General features: G+C 36.9%; 2 protein-coding genes across 2 annotated transcripts in view; one reads left to right on the top strand and one right to left on the bottom strand.

Annotated features, from left to right (window-relative positions):
• CCDC152 (coiled-coil domain containing 152) overlaps positions 1 to 13,694 on the top strand; it is a 29,826-nt gene extending 16,132 nt beyond the window's left edge. Inside the window, exons 4-8 of the mRNA XM_021695325.1 lie at positions 5,066 to 5,130; positions 8,668 to 8,770; positions 10,614 to 10,741; positions 12,660 to 12,743; positions 13,545 to 13,694. Of these exons, the coding sequence (XP_021551000.1) occupies positions 5,066 to 5,130; positions 8,668 to 8,770; positions 10,614 to 10,741; positions 12,660 to 12,743; positions 13,545 to 13,694 (530 nt within the window). The remainder of the gene's footprint in view (positions 1 to 5,065; positions 5,131 to 8,667; positions 8,771 to 10,613; positions 10,742 to 12,659; positions 12,744 to 13,544) is intronic.
• Positions 13,695 to 13,806: 112 nt separating this feature from the next.
• LOC110589939 (selenoprotein P) lies at positions 13,807 to 23,408 on the bottom strand. Its single transcript, XM_021700607.2, is given in 4 exon segments — positions 13,807 to 15,273; positions 20,118 to 20,235; positions 21,745 to 21,957; positions 22,718 to 23,408. Coding segments are annotated over 4 exon segments (1,146 nt in total). The 5' UTR covers positions 22,921 to 23,408; the 3' UTR covers positions 13,807 to 14,661.
• Positions 23,409 to 24,969: the final 1,561 nt, after the last annotated feature.

Genomic DNA, 24,969 nt, shown 5'->3' with positions numbered 1-24,969 from the left:
TTATTATTATAGAGATCAAAATTCTCTAAACTCTCCAGTTTCCTAATTCTAAAATACAGACATTCTACTAACAAGACACATTTCACCACTATCAGGTTACATGACTATTGTGTCCCCATGCTTTGAAAATCCAATTGGAATGGGAGTGGGCACGTGCTGTGATGAGAACTGGGTGTTACACGCAATTGATGAATTGTTCAACACTACATCTGAAACAAATGATGTACTATGTGTTGGCTGGTTGAATTTAAATTAAAAAAAAAAAGTTAGGGTGAACCCAGACTCTCTATTATATTAGCCCAAATAAAAGGCAAAAAAACTCCACACAATTTGTAGAGACAGAGCAAGAGTCTGTCATGCAGACCCATGTTATGTAGACATGGCAGAGATGTTGGGAATTTAAAAACAACTGGGAATTTAAAAACTATAATTAATATGCTAAGTACTGTAATGGATCAAGCAGACAGCATGCAAGAACATATTGGCAATGTAAGTAAGAAAAATGGAAATCCTAAGAAAGAAACAAAAAGGAATGCTAGAGATCAAAAACACTGTAACAGAAATGAAGAATGCTTTGGTAGGCTTATTACTACAACAAAGTGGGATTTATCTCAAGTATGCAAGACTGGTTCAGCATTTAAAAATCCATTAATTTAATCCAGAACACCAACAACTGAAAAGATGATCATATTAGTAGATGCAGAAAAATTATTTGACAAAATCCAACACCATTCATGATTTAAAAAAAAAATCGCTGTAAACTAGGAATAGAGAAAATGTACTCAACTTGATTTAAAAAAAAATCTATAAAAGTCTACAGCTAACACCATACTTAGTGGTAAGAAATTAGGGGCTTCCCACTAAGATCAAGAATAAGGCAAAGATAACCTCTCCCACCACTCCTTTTCAACATTGAACTAAAAGTTCTAGTTAATAAGACAAGAAAAGGAAATAAGAGGTATACAGATTGGGAAGGAAGAAATAAGACTGTCTTTCTTCATAGATGACATGATCATCTATGTCGAAAATCCAAAATATTTGAAAAAAAAGAAAAGAAAAGAAAAACCTAGAGTAACCAATTATAGCAAGGTTGCAATATACAAGGTTCATATACAAAAGTCAATTGCTTTCTTATATACCAGCAATGCACAAGTGAAATTTGAAATTAAAAACACAATACTATTTACATTGACAGCCCCAAAATGAAATATTTAGGTATACATATAACAAAATATGTACATGATCTATATAAGGAAAACTATAAAACTCTGATGAAATAAATCAAAAAAGAACTAAATAAATGGAGAAATGGTCCATTTTCACAGATAGGAAGACTCAATATTGTCAAGATGTCAGTTTTTCCCAACTTGATGTATAAATTCAGTGTGATCCCAATCAAAATTCTGGCAAGTTATTTGTGGATATTGACAAACTGATTCTAAATAATACAGAACTGGATTACTGTTACCCAGGTCTAGTGTCTGATTCAGCCTTGTCACTGGTCCCAGTTAATCACTGAACTCAAGCCCTGGCCTCTATTTCACAATGGTTTTGAATTACAGTCTTGGTGCCGTGCCTACTCTTGGCCTAATTTTAGCTTTGAGCACCTTTTATGTCTGGCTTAGGTGCAGATCCTGGCTCTGTGTTGAACCCTCATCACACACTATATCCGAAGGGGCTCTTTCCTGGTCTAGGTATATCTGCTTTTCCTTAAAACACCTAGAACGTAACAAGAATGAGTAGAGAAAATTGTCAAGCACTGCTCCTTCTTCATCATCTGGTGTCAGGAGATGGCTTTGGTTATATATAAAAAGATGTTGACTATGGTAGGTCTGAAACAGTAGGGCAAATTAAAGATGCAAAACCGTATTTTAATACATTTCATTTCATTGTTTAAGTTTTACATGAAAAGACATTAAGTAAATATAACTATGCTCTCAATAATACTGCTGTAAGATAAAACCTTCCTCCCTTTTTAGCTTAGATATCTAGCTTAGAACATCATTTATCTTCTCTTTTGGGAATGGTTTTATTTTCCTTACCTTTTCTAATACCAGTTAGACTAATCCTCAAAATGGATCAATCCAACCATACATCTGCTTACTTATAATGCTACAGTTACTGAAGGTTACTGGTAAAAAATCATACATTACAGACACACATTAATTTATAAATCTCAGTTTCAATTATACCCTTCATTTATCCTCGCTTTTCAAACTTTTCACTAAAACTTAAACAATGAAATGAAATGTATTAAAATACGGTTTTGCATCTTTAATTTGCCCTACTGTTTCAGACCTACCATAGTCAACATCTTTTTATATATAACCAAAGCCATCTCCTGACACCAGATGATGAAGAAGGAGCAGTGCTTGACAATTTTCTCTACTCATTCTTGTTACGTTCTAGGTGTTTTAAGGAAAAGCAGATATACCTAGACCAGGAAAGAGCCCCTTCGGATATAGTGTGTGATGAGGGTTCAAAACAGAGCCAGGATCTGCACCTAAGCCAGACATAAAAGGTGCTCAAAGCTAAAATTAGGCCAAGAGTAGGCACGGCACCAAGACTGTAATTCAAAACCATTGTGAAATAGAGGCCAGGGCTTGAGTTCAGTGATTAACTGGGACCAGTGACAAGGCTGAATCAGACACTAGACCTGGGTAACAGTAATCCAGTTCTGTATTATTTAGAATCAGTTTGTCAAAATGTTTCTTTCTTTTTCAACTTATTTTACTTTCTATTTCACTGAAAAAAAAATGAAAGCTGTCAGACATAAACTACCTCGTTCTTTTTTATAGATTTTTATTTATTTGAGGGAGAGAGAGAACACAAGGTGCGGGGAGGAGCAGAGGGAGAAGCAGCCTCCCCGCTGAGCAGGGAGCCCGATGATCCAATGATCCCGATCCATCCAGGGATTCCAGGATCACAACCTGAGCCGAAGGCAGACACTTAATGCTGGGAAAATACTAGGGTTTCCTAAAAAGGCAAACTTAAAAAATTCCACACATAAAATGGCCTAAATATCATTAATAATTACATTCTCCATAATCTTTTATCCAAAAACTTCAAAGCTATCAATCTCTTTTGGTGCTTTGAATGAGCAATCAAAATAGTCCTATTTATTCAAGTTTAAAACTAAATTTCCCCTTTCTCAATACGGAAGCATAGACGGAATAGACAATAAAAGTTATTTCATCCAACATCATGAGCCTACAGATATGGAAATCATCTACAACACAATCTCATAAACTAACTCATTCTTATAACCTACTACCTCTTCTTCCCACTGCACCCTTTCTAAATATATACATACCTGGACATATCCTTACTACCTTCCTCCTTCACTTAAAAAAAAAAAATCCTTCTTCCTATCCAAAGTTAATTCCTCCACTTGGGTTTAACTCTTATCTCTCTTCTGGAGTATTGCGTCTTCAATTGTCCCTTCTTCTCTGTTTTTCATTTCTCTCTTTCCGCTGTCCATTCCTTCAGCATTTAAACAACTCAGATCTCTCCCATCTCTTAAACAAACAAGAAAACAATGTTTCCTTGACTTTGGATTTATTCCCTCCAATTGCCCTCACTCTTTCCTTTTACAATCAAACCTCAAAGGAATGGCCTGTACTCACTATCCATTTCCTCATCTTCACATAGTCCTCATCTTCACGCAGTCTTCAACTTACAATAATTGGGCATTTCCCAAAGTTTTCAGACTTGAAGTGCTTTCGCTTGATCTTTTTATTGTGTTTATTGCCACTGATTATGACCCCTTTAACCTCTCTCTTCTTATCACCACTCTCTCCTGCATCTCTGGACACTTCTCAGTCTCCTTACAGGATACTCTTCTTTGGCCACTTCTAAATGTTTCTCAGCCTACCAGAAATATTCCCTGGAGGGCGCCTGGGTGGCTCAGATGGTTAAGCGTCTGCCTTCGGCTCAGGTCGTGATCCCAGGGTCCTGGGATCGAGTCCCGCATCGGGCTCCCTGCTCGGCGGGGAGCCTGCTTCTCCCTCTGCCTCTCTCTCTCTTATGAATAAATAAATAAAATCTTTAAAAAAAAAAAAAAGAAATATTCCTTGGATATCTCAAGCAATCAAATTTAGCATAGTAAAGACCTACACTCATCATTTCACTCCTAAAATCGTCCTCCTTTAATTTTTCCCAAACCGATGAACATTTTTCAATTACCCAAACAAATTACCCAACCTACAAAGCGAAGGTTCCCCTTTCTTTTTTGCCTCTGCTATCCATTCAGTCACTAAGTCTCCTGGTAATCTTGCCATCTTACTATCTAAATAATTATCTTTATTTTCCTTTTATGTCCTACTGCCACTGATCTAATTTAGGCTCCTGTTATTTCTTACTTGATCTATTTTTACTGATACCAATTTCTCTAGGATCAAAACCCTCCCATTCATCCTTTACACTGCCAGATAATTTTTTTAACCTGTAACTAATCATTTCACTTCACTGTTCAAAATTCTTTGACTCCGTAACCTAGAAAATAAAATATAAAGTCATTCATACAGAATATGTCCACCTCCTATTAGGATATGGCTTCCACCTATTTAGTACCTCCTCCTCACGGTTTACACTCCAACAATACTGTACTTGAATTGTAATTTTCCCAAACATGCTATCCTCACTCGAACCCGTAGGCTTCTGTACAGTTTTCTGTATGTGAAATGCCTCCCTTCAGCACGGAGTAACCCTTATCATTTAAGTCTCATTGCCAATGGCTCCTCCTCGGTAAATCCTTTCCTGACTTCAAGCCGACTGAGGCTTTTCTTCCACAGGTTCCCATGGTCTTTCAGACATCCTGCCATTATCGAGCAATTATCATAGCACATCGTAACTACTTCCACATCTGTTTTACCATCAGGCTTTTCTTTGAAGAGCTACAATTTTCTTTAACATTCCCAGTGCTATGCACAGAGCCTCATGTGCAATAGAGGCTGTATGTATGTATTGAAAGCATTCATGAATGGAAACTTGAAATGTTAAATATTTTCCCATATTAATTAAAAAGTACTATGTACTAGGATGCCCTCTGGTGATTTTTACACAGGTGAAAATGAACAACTAAAAAGAAATGCTGATCTTATGAAAGAAAAGTTGAAATCTCATGAACAGGTGAGTTTATATATTTTTATATTCAATCAAATGCCTGTAGACCATCTGTCTTCTCAAATGAGAAGAAAAGGGGGGTTGTTCTCATTAATGAATACAGCCAAAATTTGGAGAGGAAATAAGTATGTGTATATGTGTGCCAGAATTTTTAACGAATAAAAATCTTTAAAGAAATAACAATTTGAATGACTCTAGTCTCTTTGCAGACTATAATGCACTCGTATATCACTTGCCTTACGTTTTCTTTCCACCAAAAAGAAATGCAACTATTTTGCTACATATTTACATATTTTAAATTATGTTAATAGAATTTTTACTCTAGAGTATACTCTATTTTTTTCAAAGACTTTATTTTTAAGTAATCTCTACACCCAACATGGGGCTCGAACCCACAACCCTGAGATGAAGAATCACACTCTCCACTGACGGAGCCAGACAGGCAAACCTAGAGTATACTCTGTTAATTAGAACTTAAAAATTTTTTTATTATAAAATAAATGAATCATTAATCTTTCTGACTTGAGTAATCTGTGTACTTTTATTGCATCATCCAAATGAAAGGAGGATTTTATGTGGATCACCAATTATTTATCTCCCAAAGGCTACCATACCCTCTGCTACTTTTTCTTTTCTTCCATGGGAACAACATACGGCAGCAATTATAAAACAGATAACACAGTACCTAAACATAAAAAGTGCTCAGTAAATGTCAGTTCCCACTGCCCTTTGGGAGGTGTATTATGATAATTTTTTTCTCATCTCCCAGGAGCCAGTATGTCAAACTCTGCCACACCTAAGGTTTCCAAAACTCAAATTGGATCTTTATCAAACTTAGAACTTCAACTTGAAGGATCATTTCCAAATTCAATCTGGTCCCACACTTGAGATAATTTAAATATCTCTGGAATATATCCCACCCTTTATTTTTCCTTTCTTTTATCCCTTTCTTTTCTTCTTTCCCATTCTTTCCATATTTGCCTCTAAAGCTCAACTATACATATATATATATATATAAGTTAGGGTATAATTGGGGCAGAGAGAGAAGGGGGAGAAATGTTTGCCTTCTTTCTCTTCTAAAATGTCAAACCATAGAATATTGCTTTGCCTAGGATACTTTAGGAGTTTTCAAAGGGGTGGAAATTAAAGAGAAAATACCATAATCCAAGATTCAGAAGTTCTTAATTAGCAGCTGTTCAAAGCAAACTAAAGATGACCTCAATCCAATGAGAAGTCTCTAGTACAAAATGTCCAGGCACATCCAAAACATATGGAGAACCACTCTCTAGGAAAACACTCAGGAGGTACTCAATGGCCTTATTTGTAAGACTGGAAGAGGTTTTGTAACGTGTATACAGAGGATCCTTAAATTTTATAAAAACAAAACACAACATGGGGGTTTTCCCTCGCAATTTAAAGTTCCCAGAAGGCAAATGAAAAGAAGGCAACCAAGAATAATTTGTTGGGACTTGGTCCCCTTAGAAAGAGAAAAGAATTGGACTCCTCAGAGCTGACACAGGCTAAAGTTGGGGAGAAGAACCTAGTGTGGTACAGCCAGGCCCAAGCCCACATATTAAAATAACCTTTATGGGGTGCCTGGGTGGCTCAGTTGGTTAAGCGACTGCCTTCGGCTCAGGTCATGATCCTGGAGTCCCGGGATCGAGTCCCGCATCGGGCTCCCTGCTCGGCAGGGAGTCTGCTTCTCCCTCTGACCCTCCCGACTCTCATGCTCTCTCTATCTCATTCTCTCTCTCAAATAAATAAATAAAATCTTTAAAAATAAATAAATAAATAAAATAAAATAAAATAACCTTTATGCCTAGAGGCTGGAGTGAAAATCCTGTCTTTCCAAATTAATGGACGCTTTCCACTTCAGTGATGGCATCTTCACGCGGCAAAATCAATGGGGAGGGCACCTGGGTGGCTCAGTTGGTTAAGCGACTGCCTTCGGCTCAGGTCATGATCCTGGAGTCCCGGGATTGAGTCCCACATCGGGCTCCCTGCTCGGCAGGGAGTCTGCTTCTCCCTCTGACCCTCCTCCCTCTCATGCTCTCTGTCTCTCATTCTCTCTCTCTCAAATAAATAAATAAAATCTTTAAAAAAAAAAATCAATGGGGAATGAAAACATACACAGACTTGTCTCTTGTGGTTTCTCAGAGCAGCAAATGCTTAGTTGAGTCAGGAGTAGTTTAGGAAAGCCACTCTGTAGTTGCCCATCTAGAAATCTAGATACATGCATGTGAAAAGTGACAATTATGAGATTCACCTTTATATTCACCTGCCAAGCTTTAATCACAGCCAATGGTTAGATAGTTTGGCCATTCCTACAAGTTGCCAGGCGGGTTGAGTAGCACAAGTAGGTATTCACACTATCTCCCCTTGAACTTATATAATCTCGGCACATGTACCTCCATGTTTAATTATGGACACCTAACCTCTTCAATACCACTGAATATCTGTTGAAAGCTGTGAACACTTTCTGAGCAAAATGCTCAATAGTACACATGCACATATATATATATATATATATATATATATATATATATATATGTCTAATTTTCATACAATTCCAAAAAGTTAATGGATCTACAAAAGCCCATTTACTGGGCCTAGGCTAGGAACTTTTGACTTAAATAATTCGTGTTGGCACTCTTATTCATTCAACAAATATTATCCAGAGATATACACTGGGAGTTGAGGATACAATGGTAAGTAAAAACCAAGTCCCTGCTTTTATGATGTTTAGTTTAGAAGCTTTTCTTGAACCTCTTGCCTTCATTAATGTAGCTTTCTTAGTATCCTCTTTTACTTTTATTCTTGCTGCTTTCCTTTTTCCTGCCTACATCTTAGGCCTGTGAGTGGTTTCTTTATGTAGAAACATCTCTCTGGAAAAATTGTAAATTTTATCTTTAGGGGCTTTCTCTTCCAACACATTAGCACAATAATCACTTCTATGCTTCAGCAACCTAAGAAACCAATCACAGGCACCTGGTGAGAACTTCTCAACTCCCAAATTCATCCTTCTCTAGCCTCCTTCTCATAAAGCTAACCCTTACCATGGGTAGTACTTAACCTCCTTCTGGGAATTAGGGATGTATATATAATTTTCAGAAATAGAACTTCAGGCCACATTCAAAGGATTCATCCTATGTTACATTAAGCTTGCCAGTTATCGAACAGAACTTACTATTGGCTCTAAAGTATAGCTTTGGCTTTAATAGACATATTTTAATGCTATCATGGCATTTATTCATTAACAATTAACAAAATATTTTGAGCATCTATGATATGTTAAACACTGCTGATGAGTATTCAGGAAGCAGAGATAAGAAGATGTTGTCTCTAGATGGTCTCTCTCTCCTTGGACCAGAAACTGATCCTTCTCAAAGCTGATTATTCAAGTGATAAGCAATATCTTTCCCCTCTAGATATGATTACTATTAAAAATTAACATAAACTTGGAGAACTTCACCTTTCTAATTAATGGAAGGTTGTATGTGTCACATATGTAATTGAGGAATGAATATATATTTTAATCTTTAGGAATATAAGAATAATATTGCCAAACTTATGAGTGAAATGAAAATCAAAGAGGAGGGACATAAGATAGAAATAAGGAAACTTCATCAGGATATGCAGGAAAAAAGTAAGTTTTTTATTTTTAACTTAATAAATTCTAAGACATCATAAAATAATTTAAGTGCATGTATAAACTTTTTTCAGTAATTGCCAGTTTTCTTGAATGAACATTGCCTTGATGCATTTTAAAGTTTTGTACCTTTCTATATATTTATGTGAAATAAATTACGACATTTCTAAACTGGATTTATGGTTTTTGTAATTACCATTTTTTAATATGAAACAGGTAATGTCCTTATAAGATTACAGTGAAATGTATAATTAATAGCTTTGATATTTATATGGTCTGCATATGGAATATTATTTCAGTAATGAGATTTTCTTCCCTCACTAAAGCAGGTCTCATGAACTTATGTTGAGAGTTAACTGGTTTCATGAAAGTAATAGAAACTTTTCTTAGTATGGGCTCATACTTATGTACAATATATGCAAAAATTTACTGGAAATGGTAAGTCAGAATATAAACCTACATCTACAAACTGCTATAAGAAAGCATAGAAGAGGGCGCCTGGGTGACTCAGTTGGTTAAGCAACTGCCTTCGGCTCAGGTCATGATCCTGGGGTCCCGGGATCGAGTCCCACATTGGGCTCCCTGCTCGGCGGGGAGTCTGCTTCTCCCTCTGACCCTACCCCCTCTCGTGTTCTCTCTCTCATTCTCTCTCTCTCGCTCTCGCTCTCAAATAAATAAATAAAATCTTTAAAAAAAAAAAAAAGAAAGCATAGAAGATAATCTTTGTGAACTTGAGTTAGCCACAACTTCTTGGAAAGAATTAAAAAGCACAAACAATAAAGGAAAAAAATTCTAAATTGAACTTTATCAAAATTACTAATTCTGTCCTTTAACACTGTTAAGTATGAGGCCCTGATCCCAAAGAATGAATATGGCTCAGATTCACTGGGGAAGATGGGAAAAAGAGTCTCTCAGCAGAGAGAAAATAGAAGCCAAGACAAATAGAGGGGGAGACATAGGACATTTTAGGGAATAATAGTCCATCTCCTACCTTTTCTTTGTGCCATATGGGAAGGTTAGCAAGAGGAAAGCCAAAAACTGTGGCTAGAGCTGGATTCTTTGACCCCTTGAATTGTAGGATAAAAAATGGGAAGTGATTAAAGGTTTCTGAGAAGGTGATGGCCATACTTAGAGGTATGCTTTAGGAAGACTAACCGGGCAACAGTGTATAGGATGTAGGGACTTGTGATTGAGAGCCTGGACACAGAGTCCAAGTGAGCTTGAAACTAAGTAAGTAGTGAATTGGTCTTGGATGGAGAGCCCTTATTGGCGGGGCTTGTGGATGAATTGACTCTTTTCTCCCTAAAGTTGGAAATTCCCTTGAGGCTCCCATCCTGAATGACATGGTGTCATTAATAGGAATAAGAAAGTTGAGAAAAGAGGAAATTTGACGAAGCCTAGAGATGGGGTGTGAATATGACAGATGCCCAGTCATGTGGAATAGAGTTTAGCAGGGGTTTGATGTAGCTCTAAAATCATCCAGTAATTTGGAGTCCTCTGTACCTAGGAACCCAAGCTTTGTGTCCCTCTTTAACTACTAAGTCTCCTATTTATTCTCTCTCTATTATATATATATATGTATATATAATATAAAATTGATGTTTAAGAATACAAATCAGTTTATTTGTTCAAAAGCACTTCACGGGTAATTTTTGTGTTTCAAGAATTTTGTAAGGGCTTGTCAAAAATATATAAAACCTACCCTGCATATAAATGGTTTCTGAAATATTTTTATTAATAAAATTTACTTTCTTGTGGATTGTTTAAAATGCTAAAGATATACAAGTTTATAAGATTTTTGAAACATTAAGATGAATTAATTTTATTTACTTTTGTTCAGTTGAGTCAAATGAAGAAAAGCATAAAGAACTAATAGAGAAAAAGGACGTGGAAATTTCAGAGTTAAATGCAAAGTTAAGAACTCAAGAAAAGGAAAAACAAAGTGAAATAATCAAATTACAGTTAGAGGTAAGTGTGTAAGAGTCTGCTAAATTTGAAGATGCATCCCTTAGTCCAGACTCGACTTTGTTGTTTTTTTCCATCACAGTGAGATAAATTTCAGTAGTTAAAACCCTGACACACACACACACACACAGGCTCACTCTCCATCACATGTAGTTCTCAAACATCTGATACAACTAGCTACCCTGCCTTTCAGCACTTGGCCTGAAGGTGGGACTCTTCAGTCATTCAAAAGGTCCTGGTTTCCACAGAGGGTACTGTTTCCTCTGAGACTGGAGACCTGTAGCTGAGTCCATGCAAGCTTCATAGGTCTACCATCCCAGCAGTGGAGAGAATGTTTCTAATCCTTAACATTTTTCTCTCCTCAGCAGAAACTGTGCAACTCTGCTTAACCAATTAGAAACTCCTTTGGCTTCATTAAAAAGAGACAAGTTGCTCCCTAATAAATGTGTGGAAGATGCTTACCGTATGGGCAGACAACCAGATTTTTTCTTTTAATGTTAAAGGGACTTCAAATAGGGCATCTCAAAGGCTACAGTTCCAGTTCTAAGCTCTAAAGCCCTTTCAGGAGTTTGTTTAACTAGCTGTCAGAATCTCAAAGACATGGATGTTTGACAGTATATTTGTTCTTTTAAAATTTTTATCTAGATTCTACCCATCTCCACTGCCATCTTTCTTCCATTGCTTTTCCCCAGCCTGACTCCCACTTTACCTTGTGTTGCCAGAATTCACCAGCTTAGTTAGCTTACTATTCATGTTCATGAAAGTTTGGTATCTCTGGGGTGCTTGGTGAGGTCCAATGCTGAAATCCATATAACCTTTGAGCAAAGGGGGCTGATGCTGACTTGAGAGGCATTTGGCTGCTGCTACTTTCTCGGGTCAATGTGCCCACGACACACAGACGGGAAGGGCTGGGGAGCCAACTGAGATCCCGTAGGCCATGTTTCAAGACTTACCATCAACTTCTAATCCCTTTATTGAAAATGTGCATTTTGTTTGCCATTTGGCCCTGTCACTGGTCTAGCCCGAGTCTGTTGTTTACACTGATATACAGAACTTTTTGTTATTCATCTTCATTGTAACTATCCATTTACCTCCTTAAACCAGAACACAATCTCACTGAGTTTGTTTTTAGACCACAAAGAGGCTACACCGACCTCAACCTAAAGGGAAAAATTATAATGAAAGACTTTGTGGAACACCTGGGCAGTTGAGTCAGTTAAGCGTCTGCCTTCAGCTTAGGTCATGATCCCAGGGTCCTGAGATCGAGTCCCGCATTGGGCTCGCTGCTCAGTGGGGAACCTGCTTCTCCCTCTGCCTGCCAGTGCCCTTGTTTGTGTTCTCTCTGTCTCTCTGTGAGAATTTTTAAACCTGATTCAGTTTAATGTCAAACCAGTAAGAGTTTCAAACTAAATCAACAAAATTATATCCAAATTCTACTACTCGGCCTCAAAGAGTTTACAGCAGGGTATATGAGTTTTTACCCCATGACTGTTGACTACACTATGTTTTCTTTACAAAAGGACATCCATGGTAACATGAAAATATTTTTATCCATCTTTAAGTTAACTAGATTCCCAACCCTGGTTATCTAGATTCTCTACCTAATATCGTAACAAAAATTTTGTGCTGATTCTATCCCAGAATCTCTAAGGTACTGCCCAGGCATTTGGTACTTTTAAAAATCTCTCCAGGTAATTTTAACATGCAGCAAGGTTAATCCTGTTTGGGTGTTCTTTGCTCTTTCTTAAAACATTGTTTCTTATAGAAAGACTTCTCTATCTTGTGTTAGACAGAGAATATACTTAAATTACAGATTATATGTTTAAAAATATAATAGATTATGCTTATATTTATAGAAATAATTGTTTTTAGTTGTTCAGCTAGAATGTTCTCAATAACTTTCTTTTTAAACTTGATTCAGTTTGATGCCAAACTAGCAAGAGTTCAAACTAAACCAAAATCATATCCAGATTCTACTGTTTTGCCACAGAGTATCTACAGAAGGGTATGTGAGATTTTCTTCCATAGCTATTGCTTAAGAAAATAAAGTTTCTTAGTGTGTTTCTACAAAAGTTGTCTAGTGTTTACTAACAATATACTTAACAGTTTTTCTTAAAATATACCACACAATCAGAAAGATCTTTTGAATAATCTTTAAAACTCATTTTCAGTTTGGGGTGACTGGGTGGCTCAGTTAAGCACCAGACTATTGGTTTCAGCTCAGGTCATGATCTCAGGGACATGAGATCGAGCCCTGCATTGGGCCATGGGCTCAGCATGGAGTCTGCTTGAGAGATTCTCTCTCTCCCTCTCTCTACCCCTCCCCACTGCGTGCACACTCATTCTCTCTCTCTGTAAAATAAATAAAACTTTAAAAGTCACCTTCAATTTAAAGTAATAAATCTTAGCAGTAAATTAAAACATCAGAGAAGTCTTTGACTCTTTGGGCCATCTAAGGAATTCTGTAATATATTCTGAACTAGGGCTGACCTACTATTCTGAAGTTATTTAGGCACTCAGATAATAGATTTCTTTTTGTTCAACTCCTCTTTTATGGTTTATAACTTCAAGCTATATAGGGAGAAGGGAATGAACTAGAACAAATGGTACTAATACATATTTTGGTATCCTTATTCCAGTTTTACCCCATAAGCTTCTAAAAATAAAATTATAAACCTTTCAAAATAAGCTGTCTTTTAAAATATCTACTTAAACCAGAAATGCAGTTTTTGTTGTTTTGTTGTTTCTTGTATTTAATCTTACTATTTCTGAATTGCAGTAACCAATTTCTTTCTGCTTTATTTAGAAGCTTCAACATCTGCAAGAAGAAAAAAACAAGGAGATTTCATTTCTTCGTAATACCATTCACGATTTAGAGCAACGCCTCTCCCTTGGCAAAGATCCTCCACTTAACCCTACTGGCAAAAGCTCTTACCTTAAGCGTAGACGGTTTTGAGTAGGACAGTAAATTCATTAGTTGCTACTTAATTTCTTTAAAAGAAGTTGAAAATTTGCTTCTGTCATTTATATACTGCCTAAACAATAACAATGAAAAAGAGAAAGCTTTAAACTTTTTAAATTGAGTTTATTTAAACAAATCCACATTTGTCCAATCGTGTACTACATTCTTGCTTAATAGTATTAACCATAAAGGAGTTCAGGCTTATAGGACTTAGTTTACCTACTGAACCATCATTGACTATGGAAATACTTTCTAAGCAATCAAGAGATAGACAACATTCTTTTATCTTTTCCATTACGACTTTCCAGACAGATTATCTCAAATTTAAGAGTGTGATACAATGCTAGATAAAGAAAATAAGATATAAGGGCTTCATTCATATGTGATAGTAAAAATCAAGATATGACTCTTAGATATACAAAGCATAAATGGATATTTAAAAGGTAGTCCTAGCAAAATATTCATGTGTCAGTATTTCTGGAACTTTAAAGACAGAATTCACTGAGTTCTTTAAAGGTTTAGTCAGTTAAAAACATAAGATTAAAAAGACAAAGATAATATTTTTTTGAGAAATAAGTAAAGAAAAAAATGGAAAACATGTCTTTGTTGTTCTTTCTCCATTCTAAATTGCTAACTATCCAACAGAAACCCCTAGGTCATAGTTTACGTCTCTGTTCTCATTAAAGCAAGCAGAATGCTGGAAAAAGAAAAAGAAAAACATAACCAAATTCTGCAATCACCTTTGTAATAAAATAATGAAAATCTGGTTTGGGTCAAAATTTCTTGGCCTTAAATTTTAAAACTTGGAAGCCAGTATGATAGATTTCTCCATGTTTGTACAAATCCAATTCTTATTTTTGGGTCATTATTAATTAGGTGGCTTATAAAATGCTGGAAATGAAATTGTCTAGATTGACTTGGGGAGTGTGTCTTATTTAAGTATTTAGTATGGAGGTCATTTTCACATTTTGGCCTTATGTTTTCAGCTTCAACTGGCGCTGGCTTCTGTGGGCTGAAGCTGCTGACTTGCTTGTCAGGCAGCCGGAGGCAAACGTCACTGTCAAGATTCAATGACGTTCTCCTCTGCCCAAAGTCCCTGTCAGCTGCATAAAGAGGGGAGGGTTTCTTTACATTGTCAGGTGATTGCAGACCCTGTTTTTTCAAATATCAGATGTCGTCAGTGTCAGCAACAGCTGTTAGGGGCCAACCCTGAATCTTTAGGCAATTTGCAGAGTAATTGATTTATACATCCCTTTCATCAGAGCCTCCTCTGTGGAACAGAAAGTTGTAAACTTTCACTTCCTGCTGGCAGATCTCAGGTCTCTGGGTGGCCCTGTCTTTGGTGGTTCTTGTGCTTATGGTGGCGATGGAGGCCTCAAGGAGTGGGATGCTCAGCAGCATCTGGGGCTTCTGGTTGCTGATTCTCTGAAACCCCATCAATCCCATGATGCTGATGCTCATGCTTGTGATGATGACCATGGTGGTGGTGGTGGTGATGTGGCTGGGGAGCCTCAGTTGTGTTTCCCACAGTAGCCGAAGATACCATTTTACAGTGGTCTTCAGCTTCCAGGGTCTAGAACAAATTTATAACCATTTATCAACAAATGTATAGGTTTAGCAGGAGTGCACAAAAAGTGATTTGTAGAGCTAAAATATGTAAAATGCAAACCAGTTAATTAGGATTGAACTGGCTTTGTTTTTCTAGGGTCATATTAATGAGATAAAAATTTGATATCAGTTTCAACACCTAGACTTTCTATTAAAATTTGGTTCCCATCATACCTAATTATAAACTGCTTCTTGTGCAAAGTTTGCATTTAATCAAAGAATCCTCAAGCATCTTACAAGGAAATTAACATTAATGTTTTCCAAATAGATAAAATAGAGCATAAGATGATTAAAATTCAACAGTTCACCTAAGCTTCTATACTGGTTAAATCAACAGCAGAATTCAAATTTTCCTAATCAAGAGCATTTCCTAAATTTTTAAGAATTCTGAAGAAGAATTTAAGAGATACATAAGGCTTAAAAAGAAAGCAAACCACTTACATCTGCAGAAGCAAAGCTAAATAAACTGGTTAAAAGAACTTACATTGATCGCAGTAAAGTCAAACAAATATCAAATCTTAGAAGCAGCTGAACTACATGGAACCTTTCACACCTGTGTCAATCCACCATTCTATTCTAATTTAATGTTATATTCTGAAGCAAACTAATTTCTCTCTGATAATTCAAAAATGCCAATAAACTGCTCGAGATGAGTCATTTTTCATGCCTCAGCTTACGTCAGGAAATGTTTTGAACTTCACTAGTTTTGTTACTGTGTCCCTCCTGTCGAGCTGTGGGGGGCAAGGAGCACATTCCTGCCCATCTTCCGCTGAGCAAGAGGTTCCATTCTGCATCAATCTAGTTAATTTGCTGCAAGTCTTTTTTATTGTTTAGTGTGCCCATAAATCATAGGCTCAAAGCTTACAGATATAGCAGTGTCATACGAAACTTCTACCTAAAGTGATTTGTAAGTAAAGTTAGTGAGTCTTTGGTCTCTCAAACTGATCTTCTAAGTGTTATGGTTCATTGTTTTGAAAAGTTAAAAATTCCACTGGATTTTTGCACACAACTATTAAATGGTACATATTTTGGTTATTTCTAAATTACTTTTGAGAATTCAATGCAATTTTTAAAGTTTGTATTCAAATTCCACTTAGTTAACATACAGTGTAGTATTAGGTTCAGGTGTACAATATAGTGATTCAACACTTCCATACAACACCTGGTGCTCATCACAACAAATGAATTCCTTCATCCCCATCACCTATTTAACCCATCCCCCACACCCACCTCCCCTCTGGTAACCATCGCTTTGTTCTCTGTAGTTAAGAGTCTATTTCTGCAACAAATGTTGGAGAGGTTATGGAGAAAGGGGAACCCTCTTACACTGTTGGTGGGAATGCAAGTTGGTACAGCCACTTTGGAAAACAGTGTGAAGGTTCCTCAAAAATTTAAAAATAGAGCTACCCTATGACCCAGCAATTGCACTCCTGGGTATTTACCCCAAAGACACAGATATAGTGAAAAGAAGGGCCACATGCACCCCAATGTTCATAGCAGCAATGTCCGCAATAGCCAAACTGTGGAAAGAGCTGAGATGCCCTTCAACAGATGAACGGATAAAGAAGATGTGGTCCATATATACAATGGAATATTACTCAGCCATCAGAAAGGATGAATACCCAACTTTTACATCAACATGGATGGGACTGGAGGAGATTATGCTAAGTGAAATAAGTCAAGCAGAGAAAGTCAATTATCATATAGTTTCACTTATTTGTGGAACATAAGGAATAGCATGGAGGACATTAGGAGAAGGAAGGGAAAAATGGGGGGGGGAATTGGAGGGAGAGATGAACCATGAGAGACTATGGACCTGAGAAACAAACAGGGTTTTAGAGGGGAGGGGGGAGGGGGGATTGGTTATCCCGGTGATGGGTATTAAGGAGGGCACGTACTGCATGGAGCACTGGGTGTTATACGAAAACAATGAATCGTGGATCACCACATCAAAAACCAATGATGTATTGTATGGTGACTAACATAACATAATAAAATTAAAAAAAAAAAAGTCTGTTTCTGATTCTTGGTTTGCCCCCCCATTTCTTTCTTTTTTTTTTTTTGCTTTGTTTTTCATTTTATCTTATTTCTTTTTTTCCCTAAGTTTTTACTTAAATTCCAGCTAGTTAACATTCAGTAAAATATTAGTTTCAGGTATAGAAGTTAGTGATTCATCACTTACATATAACACCCAGTGCTCATCACAAGTGCCCTCCTTAAAGCCTATCACTTGTTTAAACCATCCCATCCCCCCCCCCACCTCCACTCCAGCAACCCCCGGTCTGTTTCTAAAATTAAGGATCTGTTTCTTGGTTTGCCTATCTTTTTTTTCCCCCATGTTCATTTGCTTTGTTTCTTAAATTTCACATATGAGTAAAATCATATGGTATTTGTCTTTCTCTGACTGACTTATTTCACTTAGCATAATACTCCCTAGCTCCATCCACATCGTTGCAAATGGCAAGATTTCATTCTTTTTTATGTCTGAGTAATATTCCATTATACACACACACACACACACACCACATCTTCCTATCCATTCATCAATCAACAGACACTTGGGCCGTTTCCATAATTTGGTTATCGTAGATAATGCTGCTATAAACTGGGGTGCATGTATCCTCTTGAATCAGTATTTTCATATTCTTTGGGTAAACACCCACTACTGCAATCCCTGGATCATAGGGTAGTTCTATTTTTAACTTTTTGAGGAAACTCCATACTGTTTTCCAGAGTGGCTGCACCAGTTTGTGTTCTCACCAACAATGTAAGAGGGTTCCCCTTTCTCCATATCCTCCCCCAAACCTGTTGTTTCTTGTGTTATTGATCTTAGCCATTCTGACATGTATGAAGTGGTATCTCGTGGTAGTTGTGATGTGTATTTCCCTGATGATCAGTGATGTTGAGCATCTCTTCATGTGTCTGTTTGCCATCTATATGTCTTCTTTGGAAAAATGTCTATTCATGTGTTCTGCCCATTTTTTATTTGGATTATTTGGTGTTGAGTTTTAGAAGTTCTTTATATATTTTGGATACTAACCCTTTATCAGATATGTCATTTGCAAATATCTTCTCCCATTCCATAGGTTGCCTTTTAGTTTTGGTGATTATTTCCTTCACTTTTGAGAATTTAATACTATAAACAATTTGATAAACTTAGTAACAGTTTGATAATGTTTAAAATATACTACATAATGTTCTAAATGTTCAAAGATTGGTAGTAGTAGTCTAATTTCAAAAAGCCAATAACTATATTTTATTGATCCTACAATGTATTTTTTTCACACTTTAATGTCTTTAAAATCAGAATGCATCCTACTGTTGGTGTTGTAACATTGTGTCCTACCTTAACTGACAGCATTTTTTTTAAGTAGTACATAAAATAATGTGTCATTTAATTGATGGCATCTAGGATACAATGAAATAGGAAAACTCCAATTTGCTTTGGCATATCAGATACATATATTATTCCTATTTACAGGTGGCTCATAAATTTTAAGCATGTTATGGGAACTGTTTCTGCCTTTGTTTCAATATAACTGGGTATATTTATAACTATTAGGCACTTGCAAAAACGCAAAATACTAAAATAATCCCAGAATATGAGGAATCAATATAGCTAGCATTTATTAAGCACTTAGAAGTTAGACATTGAGTTAATACTTTATTTGCATTATCTCAGTCTCCCCCTCTTTAAAAGCAGTAGAATAAGCTTCATAGGATTATAATGAAGATTAAAATGTGAAAAATTATATAACTAGAGTAATTAACCTGTTGTGCTTCATAACAACTAAATTAGTTAATTAAATAATTTATTAAAAATTGAGATGGCTTTCTTTACACCTGGAAAAATCTGAAGGATGTATAGCTCACAAATAAAATTCAGAATTATTTTTAGGGGTGCCTGGGTGGCTCAGTCAGTTAGGCGTCTGCCTTTGGCTCAGGTCATGATCCCAGGGTCCTGGGATCGAGCCCCACGTCAGGCTCTCTGCTCAGCAGGGAGCTTGCTTCTCCCTCTCCTTCTGCCTGCCACTCTGCCTACTTGTGATCTCTCTCTCTGTTAAATAAATAAATAAAATTTTTTAAAAAAAGAATTATTTTTAAACCTGAGTTCAAATTTTGCCAATTTGCCCTATTAAGGAAAATTGTTTGGAATTATTTTCCTTTTCAACATGGGGGAGGTTCTAGTTAATATAAATTAAAATCAATTCTCATAACAAGGAAGAAATATTCTCACAGTTGTTAGGAGAGAAGTATCAGTAACGAGTAGAAAATCTATTCCATTGTGAAATAAACATGGTGATTCTGGCTACAGAACGGGCAGACAGTGTAAGGGCTTCATGGAAAAGCTGACAGTCTTACATCTTTGATAAATTAATTAGCTATCTGGGCCCCAATTCCATTTCAGGTAATGCCCATGAATAAGCTTTGCTATCAGTATGCTCCTGTGTGAACATATTCAGGATATTACAATAATGATATTTTATGTTAGCTGAATTCTTTGAGCACTTGGAACACATGCAATATCATTTGGTGGTATTTGAAATATGTGATCTATGCTGATTTTTGTTTTCAAAACTCCTTCTAGATAAAAGCAGCAATACGGATCTTGAAAAGATGTCTTACAGTATATGTTACATAATAGAAAGAATGTGTAATTATAAAAATTACCATTGTAGTTTATTTTTAGTATAACCAACAGAAACATTGATTAACTAATTGGTCTTGAAACGACACTAACTTATTTAGATAGCTCTTAAAAGATTTTCTCTTTTCCCCCAGTAAAAATAATTAAGAAAAACAAAATACCATGAGAGAGCAGTGTCCACATTTCTCTTCACAGTAAGTAATTTTAATGGCTTCTTCTACATATGGGAAAGTTAGAAAGGAGTAAGGCAAACCAAGATGGTATACAAGACGGCCACATCTAAAAAGAAAAGGACAAACACAGTATCATTACAATGTTTTCTGTATGGTGATCATACATAAGCAGTTTGGGATAGGTACTGTTGGTTTAATGGTCTTGTAACAAAGACCCATCCATTCACAACTTCAGTAAATTTCCTTGAGTGGGGTCTCAGATGAGCTCCCTGGCACTGAATACCAGCTTAGGTCACAGCAAGACTACAGTGAATCTAACACTACCATTTCAAAATGTTACAGATATGCCACTATTAATAATATCAAAACTACATAGTTTAGTCACTGTGACTTGGTCAAATACAATTTGGTAAGAGACATAAATTCTACCAATGCCCAAACCACTGACTTATCATAAATTGGGCTCTGCAAATCACATGAGGTTTTCATAACCACTATGGCAGCACAAATTCCACACAACACAAAAATCACAGCATAACAAAAAAGATCCTCATGTCTTGGCCAGTAACCCATTTATTTAAAAAATATATCTGATGCAACAAAAATGTCAGCATAAGGAAAGAAATGGAATTACAATACTTGGTGTTCCCAGAAATGGTGGAGTTGAAATGTCCTTCTTGCCACATTTTACCCAGGATATATAATATTATGTGAATATCAAAAAGCTACACTTTGCAACTATTTAAATTAGAAGTTCGCAGTCCAAAAAGAACATGTAATATTAAAAATATTTAGAGTAAGATGAAATAGAGCTTAGGCCTAAACAGAGTCTGGCTCACCATTTCTGGAGAGTCCAAAGAAAACAGAATCAACTAGTCATGTTGGTCATATCAAATAACATAAGCATTGAGGTTCCCTCAAAATACAAATGTTTTATTCACCCAAGGGATCAAAAGCAGATTTATGCAGATTAAACCTAAAAGATTAACACACTTTATAGTTCAGAAATTCAGGTATGTCGCTTTTAAACTATTAGTCAGATTAGAGATAAGCAAGTGGTCTGCAAAGTATAGATATTCATCTGAAAAATTCTTAGGTTAGAATTGTACATGATATATGAATTGCTCCTTTCTTGGAATGCCAATCTACGGGGGGGATAAGTATAGTCAATTTTCGGTATTTCCCTACTAGAATGGTGAATTCTTTTGCACAAAAGAAAGTCATTTCAAAAACATTAAAACCAAACATTTTATTTATTATTTTTTTTTTAAGATTTTATTTATTTATTTGAGACAGAGAGAATGAGAGACAGACAGCATGAGAGGGAGGAGGGTCAGAGGGAGAAGCAGACTCCCTGCCAAGCAGGGAGCCCGATGCGGGACTCGATCCCGGGACTCCAGGATCATGACCTAAGCCAAAGGCAGTGGCTTAACCAACTGAGCCACCCAGGCGCCCCAAAACCAAACATTTTAATGTGCTCACTGAGTATCTGGTAACAAAACAAAAGAAGATGTCTTATTTTAAATCACTTACTATTAAATTAAATGCAAAGCAGGTTATATTTTAATTTGGGGTATGTGTGTGTGTGTGTGTGTGTGTGTGTGTGTATACACACCTGTCATATATGAGGAAGTCATCCTTTTTCCCATTTAACAGCATCCAGACATCTGTTTGGTTTTCTTCTTGTTGATAAACAGGAATATACTCTGAAACCTTATTTTTAAGATGCATATATTTTAATTGAGAAGAAAGTCCTTGATGATTAACAACAACATAAGAGATGTTCAAATATCCTTCTTTCTCCAGTTTTACTCGCAGGTCTTCCAATCTAAAATATTTAGGAAAAATACAAAAAAGGAATAATCTCATTTAATTTATTAGTGAATTCTCTCTCCTCGTTATTTTTTTACATGAAACTCTTTTACTATTTTTTACTTATATCTCTTCTTTATATTGTTGTAAAAAACTAAAAGTTACGTTTTGTCAGTATTTACCGAGCACTTGTGCTCAGTTAAAACCTTATGCTGACTGCACAAGCAATAGCTCATTTGGTCCTCAAATTAATCCTACAAAGTGTATGGTTTTTAATCCATCTGACAGAGAATTCCACCCAATAAATACTTACTGAAGAACCTAACAAATATGCTTGTTATACATATAATTTATATATACATATACATAGATATGTTTGTGAAATGACACAAGACATTTGATGGCAAGTCTAGCGTTGATTCTACTCCAGCAAAGCACTCGCATTTGCTTTTTCTACAAAATAACTAACCCATTTGCAGGATTACATTTTAGAACATTTCATTACACAAGTAATACATATTTAGTAGGACATTATAAAATATAGGTCTACAAAATGAAGAAAATTTTTCTATTATCCCAGGAAAACCACTATATATATTTTGGTATATATCCTCCTAGTATACTTTCTTCTAACATGTTTTATGCAAACATATAGTTTTTCTAAAGATGTGATTTAATAAACACATCTTTTCCATTTCTATGTTTCTTTTATGTACGTATGTATGTGTTCGATAGCTTTCCCCTTGGGAAGTCCTAGAGCACAGAACGGCTCTCACCTGGATGCCTGCAGAATGCACAGGTATCAGCTGGCTTGAAGAAGGGCCACCACTGTCACGGAACCACTTGAGTTCAGCATTGGATTTTGATCTCCTATGCTCCAGGCTGGAGGCTGCTTACAGAAGGAGCTTTGTTCCTGGCTCTCTGCTCCTCCCCATGGGAGAAGACAGAGAGCCAGGGCAAGCCCCAGGCTTCTCCACATTGCTGGGCTTGTCCTGTAACAGAGGAAACCTTGCTGTCATCTTCACAGGCGACTTCACAGTCATAACCAGGAATTTCTATAAATCCAGCCAGTACCGTTCCCCTTCCTGTCAGGAACTAGCCCGGGGATTCTATCCCAGTGTTGCTGGGCTCATTATGTTCAGCCTCCCCGCACCAAATCTTCCCAGAACAGGTTCAAAAATCAGCCAGAGGCAGGGGAGTGGTCAAATCATCTCTTAACTACCTGGCTTGGCAAGAAACTTCAGGAAGCATGCTGTGGAGATCTGCCTGAACAGGCAGCCAACTACTTGTCTAGAACCTATAAAGGTTGAGAAAAATGTTGAGACTGTGGCCTCTATAACCAAGTAACATTCTGCAAACATATTTTTGTTTTTATTTGAGATGCGGGGCGCCTGGGGGTTAAGGGTCTGCCTTCAGCTCAGGTCCTAATCCCAGAGTCCTGGGATGGAGCCCCAATCAGATCGGGCTCCCAGCTCAGCGGGAAGCCTGCTTCTCCCTCTGCCCCTCCCCCATCTCACGTGTGCTCTCCCTCTCTCTCTCTCTCTCTCTCTCAAATAAGTTCTGACTGCTGCTTTCCACTCTCCACCAACCTAAGAAAGGAAAGGGTAAGTAGGGGATTCTGCACAGAAAGGAAAAGAGCCAGCATGAAAAGAGAACCCAGGAAGAAAAGAGGTAGCAGTGAGAGCACAGGTGGGGCCCTCAGCTCTGCAGGTTCAAGCATCCTGTATTTCGGAGTCTCCTGGCTTTGGCTCTCTTTTGTTCCTCTTACCCTTTAAAGTCTAGCTCTATGTTAACAATAAAGGATTTGAATCTTTTCAGGTATAAAACCGCCTGCCAAAATGTTACTATCACATCTGAGGTACATATGACCAAAGGAAAAACTCTGACCCCGGAGAAATGTCACAAATCGCTGTCCCTCTACCAAACTCACTGCAGTTTACACTCCGTCTATGTACTGGCTATCATGACTTTCAAGAAGTTTCTGTGACTAGATGGCATGCTCTTGGGGAAAAAGATGCCCCCCTCTGAGTAGAAAAGCTCAGTATCTGACCAGAAATATCCCCAAACTAAGGCTAACTCTCCTAGCAGAGAGGTACACATAAAACAAGGGATCTGTAAAGAGGTGGTAAAAATAAGGAACGCATTCAGCAGAGACGAGCAGTAAAAGAAAAATCCACCCAGGAACAGGCTTATTCTGATATAAAGTCCGTGGAGAGAGATCAGGACAACATTCTCGAACTGGGAAGTTGGCACACTTTTAGGCACTAATCTGGGATAAGAAAGTAAAAGTACGTTTGGGGGAGGTAGGGAAGGGAAAGAGGGTGGGGGGCAGCAAATGATAAGTTACCTAAAGTGAGCCCAGAATTAAGATGAGTGTAGAAAAGCTAGAATCAGATTGACTGGTGCACTGGTAGATACAGACAGAAATTTTAAAAACCGGACTATCTTTCACATCATTTAATACCACAAAATTCCTACCTATATAGGGTATATTGACAAGAGCCTAACTAAAAGAGAGGGAAATTAAATGATTTATTAAGGCCATCCCAACTATTCTAATATTTTTAAGATTTTAATATTTAAAAACAGAGGCTATATCTGGACTAAATCTAGGGCATTTCTTTAGGATGGCATTTATATTGACGGCACAATTACCCTTATTATAGCTACCACTCACTGAGCATTTATAGAACTCTACACCGGTGGTGCTAAGCACTTCTCTGTCAGCTAATCCTTACAACTATGTGACTGTCACCCCCTTCTGCAGCTCAGGAAACCTTGGCTGAGAGAGAGTTAGGCATCTTGCCCAAGTCCACACAGGTGGCAAATCACAAAAGAGACTGGATTCAAACCAGTTCTGCTAAATCCAAAACATGACCTCTTAGCTATTAGATAGATTACCTCTAACAATTACAGGGTTTTATTTGTTTATGCCCGAGGATGGCAAAGAGAACATCAAAATAATTCAAGCTGTTTTGTTTCTTACCAGACTGGAGGGAGACCCCCTACTTTCTAGAATATAATTTCG

Source organism: Neomonachus schauinslandi, chromosome 7, assembly GCF_002201575.2.
Source record: "Neomonachus schauinslandi chromosome 7, ASM220157v2, whole genome shotgun sequence".
Taxonomy (NCBI): Eukaryota; Metazoa; Chordata; class Mammalia; order Carnivora; family Phocidae; genus Neomonachus; species Neomonachus schauinslandi.
Note: the sequence above shows the minus strand (reverse complement) of the source record. Positions and strands in the feature narration are given on the sequence as shown.